Source organism: Haliaeetus leucocephalus, unplaced genomic scaffold, assembly GCF_000737465.1.
Source record: "Haliaeetus leucocephalus isolate CR32 unplaced genomic scaffold, Haliaeetus_leucocephalus-4.0 Scaffold228, whole genome shotgun sequence".
Classification (NCBI taxonomy): domain Eukaryota; kingdom Metazoa; phylum Chordata; class Aves; order Accipitriformes; family Accipitridae; genus Haliaeetus; species Haliaeetus leucocephalus.
In genome coordinates this window covers 23,498,225-23,515,829 of record NW_010972664.1, presented here as the reverse complement: position 1 = coordinate 23,515,829, position 17,605 = coordinate 23,498,225, and the positions used below count along the sequence as shown (strand labels likewise).

Genomic DNA, 17,605 nt, shown 5'->3' with positions numbered 1-17,605 from the left:
GCAGCTACTCGTTGCTGGCAAATTATAGGGTGAAGGGAAAGATACGGTGCCATAACAAACTAAAGAGCACTTCTTCACTCAAACTATCTGGCAGGAGCGCCCAGCCAGGCTTCTGAAAATTCTGTGAAGCCAGCAGAGACGAAGCCCGTTTCTTTTGGCGCGGAGATGAAGGCAGCAGGTATTTAGCTCTCCCGCAGCTCAGGGACTCGGACCCAAGCAGCCCCGGGGCCTGCTCCCCCCGTGCCCTGCGGCCGAGGCCCTCCTCCAGCCGCCTCGTCCCCGCAACCAGCAGCGAAACGGGCCGCGTCTATCCCGCAGGGCACCCTCCCTCCGTCAGCCCGGGGGCCGGTGCCGCTGAGGGACCTGAGGCGGCGGGCTGGCAGGAGAAGAAACCGCCCTGCCCGCCGCCGTCCTTCTCCGAGGACGCGGACCGCCCCCTCAGAGCCCAAAATGGCGGCAGGAAGCGGGAAGGCGGGCGGAAGCGGCTTCCGCAGCCTGGCAGGGCCACTTCCGGCTCCCGCCGGAAGCGCCCGTGTGTGCGGGGCCCAAGATGGCGGCGGGGATGTACCTGGAGCACTACCTGGATAGTAAGAGCCGACGGGGACGGGGGGCCGGCGCGGTCACGGACGGACCGACCGACCGACGGCGGCTCGGGGCGGGTCCCCGCGGGGACCGAGTTCTGCCCCGGGGCCTACCGGTCCCTGGGGAACCCGCGGCCTGTTCCCAGCCTCTCGGGCGGCAGCCTTGCCCGCTTGTCCCCCGGCCCAGCCGTGAGGGGTCCCGTCGCCGCCCGGTCCTGGGGCCGTGCTGGGAGGCCCCGTCCGCCGCGTAGAAGGCGTCTCGGGGCCGTTTAGAAACGGCGGCGGTCTGCGGCGGAGCACCGGTAACGGGCTGACCCTCCGCCGTGGGATCTCCTGCCGGGAGCCCGGCTCCCGGCCGGTTGTCCCCGGGAGAAGGAGGCCGGTGCTGGTCCAGCCGCCTTTGGGGAGCGGCAGCTTGGCTGTCGGTGGCTTTCCCGGGATGAACGGCGGGGCTAGTGAAATAAAGCCGAAGATGACTTTTTGTATCTGTAGGGAGGCGGTTTTGATAGCTTCCTTTGCTGTCATTTTACAATTGCGGTCCTGTTTTGCTGGTCGAAGAAGAGCTCTGTAAATACTAACAGAGCTGGTAACGTTATCGGAGCCCTCCTATGATATCGGCCTGCCTTAAGGTGCTTATAACTTGGTCAAACTCTGCCCTTCGGGGATAAGACTTTCAATGCGTGTTTTACCCCTGCGTGCTTAAAACAGCCAAGTAGACTAATCACGAGGGGTTGTTTTTGAAAGAATGTACTAATGAGTAAAGATGTAGTAACCTGTTCTTTTGTGAATGCTCTCTTCCTGTATTCCTTCTGATCTGGTGTCAGCACTAGACGCAGGGGAGCATGTTGATGGGGTGGTGTGTTTAAAGCGTGGTAGTTCTGGTAACATGTCTTTTACTTCACTATACCTGGCCGAGTTAAATCTCTTGGTCTCTGTTTGCATATGCTTGGAAACATTGGAGCTTGGTTCTTCAGTTTTTCTGCACTAGGTTTCCTCCAGCACAGAGCTGATAAGGTGTTGATATGGAGGCAAGGGGTCTCATTCCTCGTGTCTGCCGTGCTCCTTTTGTCAGTAGGAAAGGAAACCTCTTGTGAATTAAGTTAACAAAGTTCAAGAACAGTAATAAATTTCAGCAAAAGCTGGAAAGAAGCTGGAAGTGAACTGGCAAGGATCTAGGAGCTGTGAGGAAGGACGATGCAGAAGCCAGGAAGAAGAGTTGGATGAGGAGGCAGGTTGTTAGAGAGGAGCAACGATTGCTGAGCAAAGATGTATGTTCTGCTCTTCTCATTCCGTTGTGGGAGACTGCAGTTGACTGAGGCTCCTCAGCAAAGATGGCCAAGAGTTGGGAGGACGGGGGCTAGACAAGAGGAGAAAGAAGCAGATGGACAAGGAGTAAGTGCATGGGGAAGGATGCAGGGTTTTCCTACTGGGAGAGCACAAGTGTATTTTGAGTAAGAGCTGCAGTGTGACGATGAAGGAGTGAAAGACTGGGATTTGCAGATGGTAGGCAAAGATGAGAGATGCAGTACTGAGTGTGCAAAGGTATGGTAGATACTAAGTTGGAGAGAAAGGAAGCTGTAGAAGAGCTTGGTGGCTAGAGAGTGCTCCCACCAAAGTCAAACACTTCTGGATTTGTCGTTACTGTCAGCTAAAATCAATGAAACTCCTCTGTTCCCCTCTAGTACAAGTGTGCAGAGAAAATGACAAACTCTTTATTTTCTCTCTCAGCTGAGGTGTGTGGTCCAATTAGACATTCTCATCCTGTTGAAGGTAGATATTAATATGGTGGTGTAGACTGTCATTTTTAAGGTATCTTGCTTAAAAAACAGTAATGTGCACAATCTAAAAGTACTTAAATTTGGCTACAAAGTTGTTAGGAAGAACAAAGCAATCTTGGCTGCAATGGTTTAGCCTTTTTTGCATACTCTGAGAGCTCTTACAGCCTTCTTCAATTTTGTCTGGTGTCCTGTATAGTATATGCAACATTACTTCCCTTTGTTAGCTAATTGTAAGACAGTTGCTGTGCTTAATCTAGAGTTTCTTTCAGAAAAGCACATCATATGAATTGTAATACTTACAGTCAAAGAGCATCCATCTCAGTCTTCAGTAAGTTAGTTTGCTGATAAGCTTTCCTGTCTTGGTTTTGTGACTTTTGTCTGTGGTTAATTTTCACAGTTCCAATATTTAGTCATTGCACCTATAATACCTCTTACCTGCCATGTTGAAGTGTTCCCTTATTAAAAGTTTCTTCCCTCTGTTTGATTAAATCTTAACCTTCTTTCTGGTAACTTAGCAAAAAAAAAAAAAAAAAAGGGCCTGTGATAACATATTTTTCAGTTTTCTCATTACCCATATTGTTCTTCTCTAAGCCTGCTCTAATCTTTTGACATCCTACTTGAACTTCTGACTCTCTGAAAATGCATACAGTCCTTTAGTAACCAGTCTTCTTCGTGGTACTAACTAAAGAAGTCAGGTTACCGTTCTTCTGTTGGGTGTGCCCTTATCCCTGTTTGCCATTGCATTTCAGTTGGGAGCTCATATTCAGGTAACTCTCTACCATGATACTGATATGATACAGTCTTTCTGTTTCTTAGAAATATGGTCCAGCATCCTTTATCCATCACTTATATTGCTCATTCCTAAATGTATTACACTCTGTAAGACCTGGTGGAGAGTATCAGTTTGCCATCAGGTTGTTTCTTGCTGTCCCAGTGGTCTGTTCCTTCTGCTCTCATTCTTCCAGTCTGCATCTCACTTCGAAGTGACTAACTTTTCTTTTGTTGGATCGAGAACGGCTTCTGTTCGATTTGCATGAGTAGTGCAGCCACTGCTAATAGTTCTCTATATTGCATTCTAAAGCCTTATGTAGCCGTTAAAGTACTTTTAATATATCTCGTGTTTGCTTTTTCCTTATTCTAGCTTGTTACACAAGATACTTTCTGATACTACACCGAGTATTTGGTGCAAGTTGTAGTTTAATCACTTCAAAAAATTATTTTCACTAATGAAGTGTATACTCTTACCAAAAAATGTCCGGTCTGGCAAGTTTAACATTTAATCTATATTTTCACCCTCATTTAATTCTTTGAGGTTATCTCAGATCAGCTATTCCATTTCTTTTCATGCCTGTCTGCCAGCATTCAGTTTTCCCCTCGCTCCTTCCTCCCCCCTGCTTTTTTTTTTAACATTATTTCAGTATTTTAAAAACATCCAGTTCATTTTTGAAGTAGTTCACTAATGTTCCAAAACTTCCTGAAAATTTATACAAATAAATAGTCCAGAACCTTTGGTCAGCTCTTTTAAAAATGTCTAATATTTACATTTACTTCTTGGCATGGAATTCTTTTCATATTATAGTGCTAATGCAGACACGGTTTTCAGTTGAAATTTTTTTCTTCCTCCCACAGAGATTCTCTTTCATATGGTTTACTGGCTGGATCTGCTCAGGGAATGAATGAGGAGTGTGTGATGAAAGAGGGCAGTTGTTTGTAGGACCTCTTCATGTCTTTGAAGAAAGGAAGGTATATAATGAATTAAGTGAAGATTGTAGGAAGAAAAAAGGTGGCCTCATGTTTGAGGCAGTTGAATACCACTCTGACAAAGTGAATTTGATGTTTCTGTTTATTTTGGGGGTCACACTTTTTACAGGTTCTCCTTGCACGGATTGCACTTTCCTCAAATAATGAGTAAAAATTTGTAGTCAGAGGAGCAGATGTGCAGAATGCTCATAGCTGCAAAGGAAGTCTGCTTTGAACAGATAATTCTGAAAAGTCAGGCTATGTAGCATTTTTAGACATTTCAAGAGATGTGTTTGTAATTAGCTGGTCTTCTTGGCTTTAATCTCTTTGCCTCAGTAAATCTCTTGACCTTCATTTTATTGGTAAGGGAAGTGGGCTACTCCACAGCAGCATTGTGAAAAAGCATTCTAATGTCACAGTAATGAACACCCTGAAAAGCTGATTACCAAGTCAATTTTTCAGATCGGGTTTTGGGTCATTATGTGTGACTCTGTATTGAGCAAAGAGAAGAAAATAAAACTTTGAATCACTGCTCAGTCACTGGGAATGAGAAACGCGTTGTATCAAAATCTCATGCGGTTAGGTAATTAAAAACTATGTGTTAAAATGCACGATCAGTCTGACAAAGCTATGCATATAGCTTCAGTTGTTTTGCTTCATGAATTTTGAGTCCTCTGCTTCGGACATCTAAAGTTCTTTTCCAGGAGATTTTTGTGGAGTAGCCAAGTTAACAGCAGTTCTCTAGTAAGAGGTGATGGGCAGCTTCTTAGGTCTGGTATTTCAGTAGCTTTCAAGTCCTTGCTGTAATTTGAAACTGGGTTTAGACCTAAGATTAGACATGCCCTTGCCTTTGCTCTAAGCTGTTAACTGGAAAGCATATCTGTCTGAAATGTGTTATGCTCCTAGCAGATGTTTTTGCAGCAGAAAAATACGCACATTCCTTCTGTGCTGAACGTCCTGACAGAGGAACTCCATATCTTGTCTACTGATCACCTTCCTTCTTTCGTCCAACTGAAGCTGCCCCTTCGATGACTACTGAGCCAAAGGATTCGGGGAAGGGGAAGAAGAGGAATATTTCTTGTTCCAGTTCTCTTCTTCCCAAGTGTTCTACTTTGAGCATGGCTCTTTCCTCAGTTCTGTCCAGTGGCTGAAGTTAAGCATGAAAAGATTTCCATATCTTCAAATATTGTCCTCCTCCTGGTCTCTCAGCCATTTTATGCCTGCTTCTGAGGGGAGAGAGCAAGATGCTGAAGTGCTTTCCCTCATGCCAAGAAAGCCATGCAGCTTTAGTAGGGGAAAAACTACAGGTGCAAAGGAGTTAGAGATGTAGTAAGGAATGGGGGAAGAATAAGAAGGAAGAAAACATAGTGTTTTGCGATGAGAACATTGAATGTGCATGAAGACTCATTAGAGGAGTTTGTGCTTGCTCAAACTTGAGTTACTGTGCTTGGCTCAGTATTTGCACTTGTACTGGGTTAGAAATACTGTAGTGGAGGCTTTGAGGGGGAGAAAGGAAGGGTGACTAATACAGATTTTCCAGCAGATGAGATGCAAACACTGAGTCTTCTTCATGTTTGGAATTTTCAAGAGGATTGCAGAGCTTCTTTGCAATAGGCATCATTGAAGTACACATATTCAGAAAACAGTCCCAAATAGTTTTCTACAAGTCTCTGTTTATATGTGAATATGCCATGAGTGTAGGGATTGTCTTTATAGTAGAGGGAACTGCTGGGCAACCACGTGTATTTTCTACCGTCAGTGCTTCCCTGTTTACCCACCTAGTGGGTATCAGAATAAAGTAAGTATACTTAGTGACAACATGCAAATTTATCTTTTATGGCAACAGAACCAAGGCATGTGCCTCTTCTCAACTGTCTGGTGCCTGAATTTATTATGAAATGGCCTCTCTGCTCACCTACCTATGCTTTACTGGTGAGGACATGTCTGCCCCATTGCTCAGCTGGCTGAGGTGAATGGAAGGGTCATGTTTGCGGGTGTGCTTTCCAAAGCAATCAGACAGCACCTTCCCTGCTGGTGCTTGCTGTCACTGTCCACCGTGTATGTTCCTGCCTGGACTGATGAAGCTGTTGCTTTATTTGTCTTGCCGAACGGGGAGCACACGTTGTTCCATTTGGGAAGTGTGTGCCATACTAGAAGGAAGTTCGGATTTCCATGTGGTTACACTGGTCTGTTACTGAATAAATGTCAGCATAAAATGTTGGCAAGGAATGGTAACAAAACAATAAAAAGTGTTTCCATCTTCCCCCACCCCAGACCTCTGAGGAACTAGATTCTGCCAACATTTGGTCTAAATTAGACCTAAACGCTTGGGAGACTCATCAGCAGAGAGCTAGTAACCTTGGTGATCTTGAGAGGTAGAAGGATGTCACTGGCCTGTCTACTCAGATGGCTGCTTGATATTAATTCCATTGTCTTGGAAGCCACCAGTCAGGACCCGTTCCAGGAGCAGACACTAGGACATATCTGCCTCAGTGAAGAGGATGATGGAGACAGCAGACTTAGATGAGGAGACTTCAGCTGGTAAGTTAACATGGTACTGTGTAGTTGTTTTCTTTTGGGTTTTTCCCCTTTTTTATACTGATTAGGGAGGCATGAAGTTTCCTTTTCTCCTTCTATTTGCATATGTCAGTAGGCGCATAGAGCTGCACCAGTTGAGGGTTTGTCAATACTAGAAAACTTATGCCAGCATAAGCAAAGAGCAACAGAAGCAGCATATGCCCTCTTGAAAGTCATCTTTCTCCTACAACTGACATGGGAATGTCCTTTCATTCCTTGATAACATTAGCTAACCCAGTAAAATAGGATTGTTCTTTCAGAATAGCTACATCTGTCTGGATTTTCCTCTGTATAGCTTCATCAAATGAGGGTATGATGTGTATTGACATCTTAATACTCTGAGAGGGCATGGGTGTGATGTCAGAACTTGCTGTAGGCTAGCCCATGATTCCTTCTCAGTCCTGGCTGCATTCCACATTCCTCAGCAGTTCTTTTATCTCTCACTTTACCTACCATGATTACTCTTATCCTGTCCCCAATGTAGCATGCAGCCATACCCTCCCGTTCTTGCCTCTAAAGTTTCTCACGTCATACTTCAGATACGCAAATCTCTTAAAAAATTATTTCTATATTCAGTGCCATTTTAGTGTAGCGAAAGATGCCTTTCACCTCACTGGGACTTTGGATTAGTTGCATCTGTGATGCAGCACACGTGATCTGTGGAAAATTACAACAGATCTCATGCAGGGGAGAGAATTTGGTGATTCATAGGCATCATTTGTTCCTGTGTGATAGCTGCTGGCACAGCCCACACTAAGCTAATACATTTATTATTATTAATGACCAGTTCATTTAGAATTGATTCTGTTGTTGACCAGTATTTTTATCAGAGTTGATACAAGATGGCTTTACAAGACAAAGCATACTGCATTTTCTCCACATTTCTTCACTTGCCCAACAGCAAATCTGATGTGACCTTTTTGGCAAACAGCCCTGTGATCTCTTTGGTGGTGGTCCCTGCCTTTGAAGACCTGTGACTGGCTCAAAATGCCTGGAGTGGTGCGAGTATCATTTGATATGTCTGTCTTCCAAGCTGTCATGGTTTAACCCCAGCCAGCAACTAAGCGCCACGCAGCTGCTCGCTCACTCCCCACCCACCCAGTGGGATGGGGGAGAAAATCAAAAAATAAAGACAGTTTAATAGGACAGAAAGGAAGAAAATAATGATAATGATGATAATAATAATATGACAAGAATAAAAGAATTGGAATATACAAAACAAGTGATGCGTGATGCAATTGCTCACCACTCACCAACCGATGCCCAGTTAGTCCCTGAGCAGCGATGTGCCCCCCCCCCCCCCAGCCAGCTCCCCCCAGTTTATATACTGGGCATGACATCACGTGGTATGGAATATTCCTCTGGCCAGTTTGGGTCAGCTGTCCCGGCTGTGTCCCCTCCCAACTTCTTGTGCCCCTCCAGCCTTCTTGCTGGCTGGGCATGAGAAGCTGAAAAATCCTTGACTTGGTATAAACAGTACTTAGCAACAACTGAAAACATCAGTGTGTTATCAACATTCATCTCATACTAAATCCAAAACACACTGTACCAGCTACTAAGAAGAAAATTAACTCTATCCCAGCTGAAACCAGGACACAAGTCCTCCAAGCTTCTGAAATCAGGGTTGATCTTTAATGCAGCAATAAAGATCCCTTTTCTGAGACTTAGCAACATTGCCTACTATCTTGGCTGTGGATGCTGTAGCACTGAACTAATGTAATAAGAAGACAAAAAGAGCCCTCCCTCCCCAAGAAAAGGGTCCACTCTTTGGGGGAGTATTAGGTTTCTGTGGCTGTTACATTGACTTTCATTGCTGACTGATGTCTGTTTCTTTGGACAGTACCTGAAGTAGATGTGCCTGGGTGGACTAGTGTGCAGTGCGCTGGTCCAGGGCTTGGGGTATATGACGTGGGCACAGAATTTCTGGATGCCTGCCTGCGGCTAAATCAGCCTACCACGCACCCGAGTACCCCATTTGTAAAAATGTAGGTAGTATTATCCCTTACAGAGCTGTTGTGAGGATAATGTTACAGGTTAGGATGCATATAATGCAGTAGGGCTGAGCCATATAGGAATAGAGAGAAAGGTATATATTATGCTCATGCACCAATTTCAATAAACTGTGTAGGAAGATAAATAATTATCTGAGAAGAAAGGACTGAGTAGAAGCAGTAGTTTAAAAGGGTTATACCCTCTAAAAGGAGGGATGGAGGGTTATAAAAGACATCCTTCCCCCTAATAAGGAAGCTCCTGAAGACTGCTGTATGTCAGTTGTCCTGCAGTATACTTCAAATGCTACAGAATTATGAGAATCACAGAGTACCAAAAAGTCCTATGCACTTCCTCTGTAAGATCCCAGCCAATTTCCTATCTCAGGGAGCAAGGAACTTACCCTCTGATCGTGGCAGTCCCTGGCACAAGGAGGATTTTTTTTTTTAATTACCTTCAGCAATGTGATGTTTAAAGTGTTTGCTGAAATCTGTACCATTCAATAAAGCAACCATGGTTAAGTTTCAAAATGTATTTTCACTTTTTTTTTTAATAAATTTAAACATGCACCTGAACATGGTAGGTGAACAGTTTTCTCAGGAAAGGCAGCGTGTGTTTGTATGGTACTTGGTGCAATGGATCTCTTTCTAGGAATTTGGACATTGTTACAGTAGCTGAAGTTTAGATGTCAGTTGCCTACATTTGGCACCCCACATGTGTTTCTAAAAAGAAAGAAATAAAATAATAATTGGAGGGGAAGAAGGGTGGTGATGGATTCTGACTTTTGGAGAGTGAGAGTGCGTGGTTCTTAAGGGATAAGATGGCATGGTTGTGGGAAGGAATTAAAAGGGAAGAGGAGAATAAAAGAGATGAAAGAAGAAGGGATAAGAATTGAGAAAAGGAAAGACGAAGGTAGGTAGACTTTTAACTTGTGATAAGAAATGAAAACAAGGTAAGAAAAGGAAGGGGTGGGAAAAACTTAATGAGAGACCTGTGCCGATGATTTTCGGGTGATGGTACTGTGACAGGAACGAATGGGGCACGGTGGGGCTGCACATGGCTCTGAGTGGATCTGTGCAGATGGACACAGTTGTATTAATGCCAGCCCACACTTTGGGCCAAGCTGCTGACCTTGCTACCACTTTCTTCACTGTACATCTTCACCATCCTCCTCTTCCTCTCTTTCTGCTATGCCATTTGTGTCAAAAGAGGCCCTTGCTTTTTCTTTGTTTTTCGGTCAGACTATTGCCTGTCTGGGACAGAGTGACTGCCATTCACTCCCTCTTCTCTAGTGTTCGAGGATGCCTCTAGGGTGTTTTTTCTTTACTATGGTCCATTTCAGAATCTGAGAATTATTTGGGTATTTTACAACAGATAGCATTTAGTTGTGAAAGTTTAGGTGCATCTTACAGTAAGAAGAGCAAGTGAAGTATAAAGGAAAAAAGAGAAATTCAGGAGGAAACGAAGTTACATAAATAACATGAACATTTTTAGAAAGACTGAGGGAAAGTGTGTTGTGTTAGTAGGAATGAGGAAATGGAAACTTAAATCTTAGATTATTTTTTTTTATTTCTTTTTTTTTAATGGGACTCTTAGGGTGATGATGTCTGATAGCCAGCATAGCACAGGCCAAGCAATTTCAGCAAGCGTTCTGACTACTGCGATAAATTCTGTGATCCAAAGCATCACTTTTGTTTAAGGGTACACCAGAGTTTTTGAGTTAAGCTGCAGATAGTAGAAAACTTCTCCGTAATTAGATTAAACTACATACCATACAAATAGTTGGTTGCTCAGTTAAAATTTGCTTAGCTGCAGCTTTATCTGTTATGTATTCTTGCCAAACTCTCTCTGGGTCATAATTTGTAATGGTGTACTCAGCTTCTTTCCACTTTCAGTTGAATAGATAAAGCATCTTTATAACAGTTCTGATTATAAAGTCATTGTACTGTCACTTGTTTCGTTTTCTTCCAATTTATTAATGAAGCAATTGGAGAATGTTGGTCCGATAATAGATTTGCAGAGTGAAACGTTTTGCTGGGGTTTTAAGAAATTATTTTGCTGGTTTTAGCAGGGAAGGAATTCAAATGACAGGGGCTTGTCTCGTCAGTCCCGGTGGAAACCTGCCCAGCTAATGAGCCTCTGGAAGATCATTGCTTATACGTGCTTGACTGGTAAACAATTTGCCGATTGTGTCTGTGCTGAGCATCTGCTAGGCCAGCGCCAGAGCTGGATAATGCTTCTCCCTGCGCTGCCGGGAGCAGGGAGCTCCGCACATGCGGAGGCAGGTAACGAGGCAGGGGAGCTGCTGACCTGGCTGAGGGGCTGGCATTGAGGGGAGGAGGCACTGGGAAGAGAGACTTTCCGAAGGATAGATGGCACGGGCTGAAAAGGTGAGACCAGGCACGTAGAGGCAAAGGGAAGAGAGAGGCTTTCCAGACCAGGGCACGTGCTGGCATTAGCGGTAGTGGCAGATTTTTACAGTAACGGCTGTAAAAACTAGAGCACAGTCCCTTTCAGGTTCTGTAGCAGAAGCAAACTCCCACCCGAGTTTCTCCTGCTGCGAGAACATCGCTATGAAATGTGGCCGTAACCTCGTGTGGGGTTGTTCTGCCTGGAGAATAGCATCCTACTGTTTTTTGTGCTAGCTCAGGTACTCGCTCTATCTAAAGGTTTCTAGCCCTGCTGAGGCAAAACTGACTGTACCCAGTGGATTTTGTGCTTTTACCGACTTTCCTTTTTAGAAGATAAAAAGAAATTACGTTAATCTTTTTTTAAAACTACAAAGTCAAGAATTTAGAAGTCGAGATCTTCCAGGATTAGTAAACTCAGTGTAAATTTGACATATTGTGTGCAGTGCAAGAACAGATACTGTTTTCCTCTGGAGGATACCTGTCTTATCTTCTGCAGGCAATGCTTTGGAGAGGAATGAAAAGTAGCGTGCTGCAGTATGACCTGTGTTTCATTTGCTGTATAAATTGAAAGGTTTGGATTTGACAAGGCTGGGGATTGCAGGAAGGAAAAAGGCATGGTCCTGAGATTCCCAAGCTGGATTTCATCCCTGCCTTAAGTTCCCTTTGTAAGCAACGATAATTTTCAGCAATGTGTCCCGGTTGTCTTCTGACATGCTTTTTGAACTGTAGGGATGTAATCTGGTAGTCGGCTGCTTGAACCTTGTGTGAAGTCCCTCATGCTGGACAAACATGGAAGTATCAAATTCAGGAATGTGCAGACAGCCTTAATTTTGCCGCTTACTAATTTTTTGAGAATTTGATTTTGCACTGTTAACTGTCCTTGAATGCAGGGGGGTGATGTGTGTGTGCTGTGTGATTATGTATCTAGGTACTCAAGGACACCTACCATCTGAGCATTTCTCAGATATTTAAATTAGAAACAGCAACAGAAATCTATTGAAGCAATAGCTTGGTTACTTATAAGGATTCTGTATGTAACTTCCTATATTCTGTTTGTGCAAAAAAATAAGTTAAAGGAACAGCATCGGAGCACAGTAAGGCCCACAGTTGTTTTTACTTCTTGTAGGAATTAATTTCATGGCCCATGTGTAGTACTTGTTAAAAGCTGCCTCTTGCACACAGGCCTTCCCTGCCGGCTGGTTGCTTTTCAGGGAAATGTCTCTGCTGTAGAAACATGTGGCTCTGAAAAGAGAGGCTGCTGCCAGGACCGATGTGTTAGTTTTGATTTTGAGTAGGCACACCTTCATTTACACACCCTGTGTGTTGGAGAGTGGGTTCAGGAAGCAGACATACTTATGGTATGTTTCTGAAGAGCTTTTCTCCCCACCCTTTTTTTTAAACCTGCAAGAGAGATATATTTTTTTATAAGGTATAAAGGTGGACTTCAGGTTAATGCAGTGACACTAGATCTCAGTTTGATTAGACAGGCATGGAAAAATGAGAATTGTTTTTATCAGCTTTGTCAGTTGAGCATCTGGTGATGCCTAGGGGGTGACTAGCATAGTGCATTGAAAATTAATTGACTATCAACTTCACATTGCTCATTCAGAGCCCCACAAACGTTTATTATTCATGATGTATAGCATCCTTCCAGGTGTTGGCCAGACCCCACTGAGATTATGGTGCAGAAGGCAGAACAAGGAACACGTGACGGGGGTTAAGACTGCTGTTGACTGCTCGCCGTCCTGTCTCAGACTTGCTCTTTGGCTCTGCACAAAGTGTCTCCTGTCCTTTATATGTAAAATGGATGCACTAAAACAGACTAACTTTTCAGTGAATTAGCATTTGATCAAATTTAATTTTTACATCCTTGTGTAGAAATAACTAAATGGCATTATTTACCAGCTGTTGTACTATTTTTTCATTACTGAATGGAGTTCTTGGATGGATATGTCGTATTATAATGACTGACTTTATTACAAATTTTGGTTTTCTGCTTTCTTAATGTAGGCCTTTCTGCATGGCAGCAGTTTTCTGTTAACTAGTATGTATTATAGAACTATGCTTCTGGATTAAATATATCACGTTTTTATAGTCTGTCTCCTTTGGAGTTGACAAGAAATGGAAGCACGTTGATGTGCACCAGGAAAGGGCGTTGGGAATCGCTGGAGTGGTGTTACCGGTTAGCTTTGTTCCTGCCTTGGGATTGTGGACAGGAGCCTGACTTCTCCATGTATCCTCCTTTCCCTGCAGGTATTGAGAACTTGCCATTTGAATTGCAGAGAAACTTCCAGCTCATGCGAGATCTGGATCAGAGGACGGAAGGTGAGGATTAGAGATGGTTTTGTTGACGAGACAGGAAGGATGCAGCTTGACCAGCTTTTCTTTCCTTTGCCTTTATCACGGGGATCTCGGGGCAGGGGAGGAAGCTCTGATCCTTCAGTCTCTCTTAATGGAGGGCACTGTAGTGTGTGTGTATATGTGTGTGTGTTTATGTATTTAATGGTAAACTTGTTTCAGACCTCAAGTCAGAGATCGATAAGTTGGCCACGGAGTATATCAGCAATGCGCGGACTTTGTCTTCGGAGGAGAAACTGGGGCTTCTCAAGCAAATCCAGGAGGCCTATGGGAAATGCAAGGAGTTTGGCGACGACAAGGTTCAGCTGGCTATGCAGACCTACGAGATGGTATGAAGGGAAGTGTCTAGTGCTTATCGCATGAAAGGCTGTACTAAAGCCCCCAGTTTTGGAAGGCCCCGATCCCTCTTTTTAGGCCCTATCCACTCTTGCTTCTCAGCACGCAAGCCCCGTGCCCTCTCCTCTTTGCCCTCTTGGGCTCTGTTCTGTGGTAACTCCTGGTCACTGTCATCTTTGCAGGTTGATAAGCACATCCGTCGGCTGGACACAGACCTCGCTCGCTTTGAAGCAGACCTGAAGGAGAAGCAGATAGAGTCGAGTGACTATGACAGTTCTTCCAGCAAGGGCAAGAAGAGTGAGTACCACCACTGGGCTGCAGATTGATACAGGAGGCAGCCAAGTGACTGTGGAAGTGGTGGGGATGAAGGCAGGCACTGGAGTGGTACAGATCAAAGACTGTTACGCTGGAATCTGAAGGACAGGTAAAAAGATGGTGACCTGGGCTCTTCTTGTGTGAGCATATTCAAGGCCGCTAGATAAAATTAAGATGGGGTGCACAGCCCAAAGCCAATATACACTCCGAAGTAGGAGTGTATTTTAGTGCTGGAGAGGTTGCTACTATCAGGTGTCTGTTTTGATGGGGTGGCAGATGCAACACCTTTTTCTCTTCTTACCAGAGGGCCGAGCCCAAAAAGAGAAGAAAGCTGCCCGTGCTCGTTCGAAAGGGAAGAACTCTGATGAGGAAGCGCCAAAAACTGCCCAAAAGAAGCTGAAGCTTGTCCGCACGTAAGTGTTTACGAGATTTGTGGGAATGAGGAGCAGCACTACAAATCAGACCAAGGGAGGCCTAGCCGGACTTCCCTGCGAAGGATCTGATCCCCACGCAGCCTAGATGGTGTTCCCCCTGTCCCTTCTTGGGAAGCAAGGGGAAGGAAACCTTTTAATTCTTTCAGGGGAGTGTGGCATGAAGGGGAAAGCAGGTCACTTCAGTGGGGTGTATGTGCTTAAAAAAAAGAGAAGTGGCTGTCTCTGGCAAACAAGGGCATTGTCTTGGGAGACACGAAGGGACTTGAAGCCAGTTATTTTGCTGACCTACTTTATTCCTGTCCTGCAGTAGCACAGAGTATGGGATGCCCTCGGTCACCTTTGGAAACGTGCACCCTTCGGATGTATTGGATATGCCCGTGGACCCCAATGAGCCTACTTACTGCCTCTGCCACCAGGTCTCCTATGGGGAGATGATTGGCTGCGACAACCCAGATGTAAGAGCCTGCACTTGATGGAAATGGGGGAGAAGGGAGTGGAGGGAGCCTTTGTACGGAAAGTCTTGTCCTGCGTGGGTGGGGCCTGATATAGCAAGCAGTGACAAGAAGGCGGCTTACCTCCGATAGTTTGGAAGGGCAGAGGGGTGGCTTGCTAGGGCCTGTTAAGTGCATCGTTCTTCAGGGGTTTCCTTAAAATGACAGGTTGTTTTCTTGACCCTACAGTTAGCAAGGGAGGAGGGGAGTTCTCCTTGCTAACAATGTGTAGGCTGGGTGTGAGTCTGCATTCCCTGATTGCTGCTAGGGATTTAGGAGTTTGTGATCAAATGTTGGGAAACTCTGGTAGCGCAGAAGCAATGATTTCAAAAGAAAGCTGCTCTTCAACTGACTGCTCTCCATCCCAACAGTGTTCCATTGAATGGTTTCATTTTGCCTGCGTGGGTCTGACAACAAAACCAAGAGGAAAATGGTGAGTGAACAAGCAACCTGGAGGGCCCATTGGTCTTTGGAAAAGGGAGGTCCTGGGTGGCAGAAGGGAGAGTACTGTATATACGCACTTAGAAGACCTCTTAAAAAAGAAAATTTGAATTAAGGCTTTGTCTGGGACCTTGGAAAAGGTCCGTTGGGACTGTATGTTCGAGGTTCATGTCATGCCCTAAATGCTGGCTTTTTGCTTCCCTTTCTACCAGGTTCTGCCCTCGCTGTTCCCAGGAGAGGAAGAAGAAGTAAAATCCCGTGAGCCCTCAGTACTGCTGCAGGAGCTCTCTTCCCCCTGCCAGGGCCTCGTCCCAGCTCCCCCAGCCCTTGGGGCCTTGGCTGGGGGGAGTCTTGCCCTGTTTGTGGTTTGGGCCATCCCTGGAATGGTGTGTACCCTCACAGCGGTTCCTGTGTGTTCTGTGTCCCTGGTTGCTTCCGAATCCCTAAGGGAGGCCCTCTCTGTGTACTATTCCAAACAGGTCTCTGAACCTCAAAGGGAATGAATGAGGGCACCAGGGTAGCCACCAGATTCCCAGGGATTCAGGTAGCCCCTGATTTTCCTTGGCTTTCCCTCAGCCTCCTCAGAGTTCATTGCCTACTCTCTGCTTAGAGAACAAGGCTATGGGATGGGGGAAGGAAAGGAGGTAAGTCTTCAGCATTTTAGGTCTTTGATTTTCCTGGATCTTGTTCAGGAGAGAGGGAGTAACCAGGCCACTTCTTAATCTAGTGGGCTGGTTGAGAGACTGAAATCCTAATGTACTCCCTATCTTTAACCATTCCACTGCTGTCATTGAGTGGCCTCTTTTGTTGGGGAGAGGAGGAGGAGGGAGTGTTTAGAGCTAGCTTTGTCTCTCTTATTCCTGGGGTAAACCTGCTGGTCTGGGAAGCACATTGTATGAAGGAGGAAGAATTTCTGACCATATGGGGAGAAATGGCTTGATCTAGCCTGTCTTCCAGCTCCAAAATTCTGCCTTCCTTTTGTGCGGTGGTGCTTCTCCATTATGTTGACGATGGGAAGTTTGGGGATTCAGATCCCGCTTGTATAATACGGAATTAAATAAAGTTCATTGAAACAAATACTCTGTTTGCCTTGCTGTCACCGCCAAAGTAAACTGCGGCAATTGGTCTCTTTAGTTATTCTTTCTCTCTCGGCTCTGCTTTTATTCTAAATGGTGAATGCAGTACAGCTTTTTCTTGTAGCAGTTTTGAGCAGTGTTAGTAAGTGACGTTCTGCCTAAGTCAGACTTGAAAGTGTACCTAACATACTTGCAAAAGGTTACTAAGCTTTCTAGTGGCTGTGAAAAATATCTGCCCCTTCAGTTGTGCCCCCACAAGAGAGTGGACATCTATTCACATTTTCATTGGATCGTTTACTACATCTGTTGTCTTCTCTTAAATGAGGAGAGGTGGAAGTTATAGAAGACCAGCCCTCACTGTGGCTGTTGGGCAGCTCAGCTGAGAAAATCGGCCGCCAGGACAAACCACATGCATCCAAGAATGTGGATAGGTTTTCCAGCTATCCTGATAACTTGCTTCCCAGTGGGTCACTTTCACCTTGGATCACCTTGTTGCCAGAAGCTCCAGCTGCTGTTACTAAGATAATCTTAGGCTCCAAAACAGTTACTGAAGATGTGTCTCTCTTTGTAGTGTCTGCAGGTAACTGTGAGGAGATGATCCATACTGAAGCTCCCCTTCATCAATTCCATTGGCATGGCCTGGAGATTAATGAGCTTGAGTCTCTTCTTCCTGCTTGTTCTCTGCTATTCAGGAGGGTTTAAGCTTTTCACCTGAAACTTGGAATGTTTTCCTCACACGAGTGACTTGTATGAGGATCAATGGAGCATTTTTGTTTTTGCAGTCCTGAAGCCAAAGCTCTTCTAGGGCTTCATTATTAAAACCCTTCAGAGGACTCTGTAGTAAAGAGCAATGCTACTCTCACGTTGTAATTGTACAGGCTTTGACCCTGTCAAAGCCATCAGCTTAGAAGCTGGTGTTAAGTCTTCTGTTCCAAGTGAGCTAGCATTGAGTCAGCCTTTGCTTTTGCTTCGAGAAGGGGTGCTCGGCTTCCCATTTTGCACAGAAAAAAAATAGAGGTAAGTTCTTACCCAGGCTGTGGTTTGCATGGTTTGTGGTACCACTGCCACGGTCTGAATC

At 45.0% G+C, this 17,605-nt stretch overlaps 1 protein-coding gene across 3 annotated transcripts; it reads left to right on the top strand.

The window, feature by feature from the left end:
- The first annotated feature begins 522 nt into the window (after window positions 1-522).
- On the top strand, window positions 523-16,576 carry ING4 (inhibitor of growth family, member 4). Of its 3 annotated transcripts, XM_010567556.1 has the most exons (9): window positions 545-587; window positions 6,374-6,640; window positions 13,330-13,401; window positions 13,597-13,763; window positions 13,953-14,067; window positions 14,390-14,498; window positions 14,827-14,974; window positions 15,382-15,443; window positions 15,664-16,576. In XM_010567556.1, the coding sequence occupies exons 2-9, from the start codon at window positions 6,601-6,603 to the stop codon at window positions 15,701-15,703; spliced, it is 753 nt and encodes a 250-aa protein (XP_010565858.1). In that variant the 5' UTR covers window positions 545-587; window positions 6,374-6,600; the 3' UTR covers window positions 15,704-16,576. The 3 variants fall into 3 exon arrangements, 2 of the variants coding, with proteins under 2 accessions (XP_010565859.1, XP_010565858.1); XM_010567557.1 differs by lacking the exon at window positions 6,374-6,640 and having other exon boundaries at window positions 523-587; XR_774331.1 differs by lacking the exons at window positions 545-587; window positions 6,374-6,640 and having other exon boundaries at window positions 12,456-13,401; window positions 15,664-15,837; window positions 15,931-16,528.
- The last annotated feature ends 1,029 nt before the right edge of the window (window positions 16,577-17,605 follow it).

What these genes read in the sequence shown, in the direction of transcription:
- ING4 (XM_010567556.1), top strand. Translation starts at nt 6,601, where the DNA reads ATGATGGAGACAGCAGACTTAGATGAGGAGACTTCAGCTG. An exon ending in TTCCAGCAAGGGCAAGAAGA is followed by an intron (nt 14,068 to 14,389) that starts GTGAGTACCACC and finishes TCTTCTTACCAG; the next exon opens with AGGGCCGAGCCCAAAAAGAG. An exon ending in AAGCTGAAGCTTGTCCGCAC is followed by an intron (nt 14,499 to 14,826) that starts GTAAGTGTTTAC and finishes CCTGTCCTGCAG; the next exon opens with TAGCACAGAGTATGGGATGC.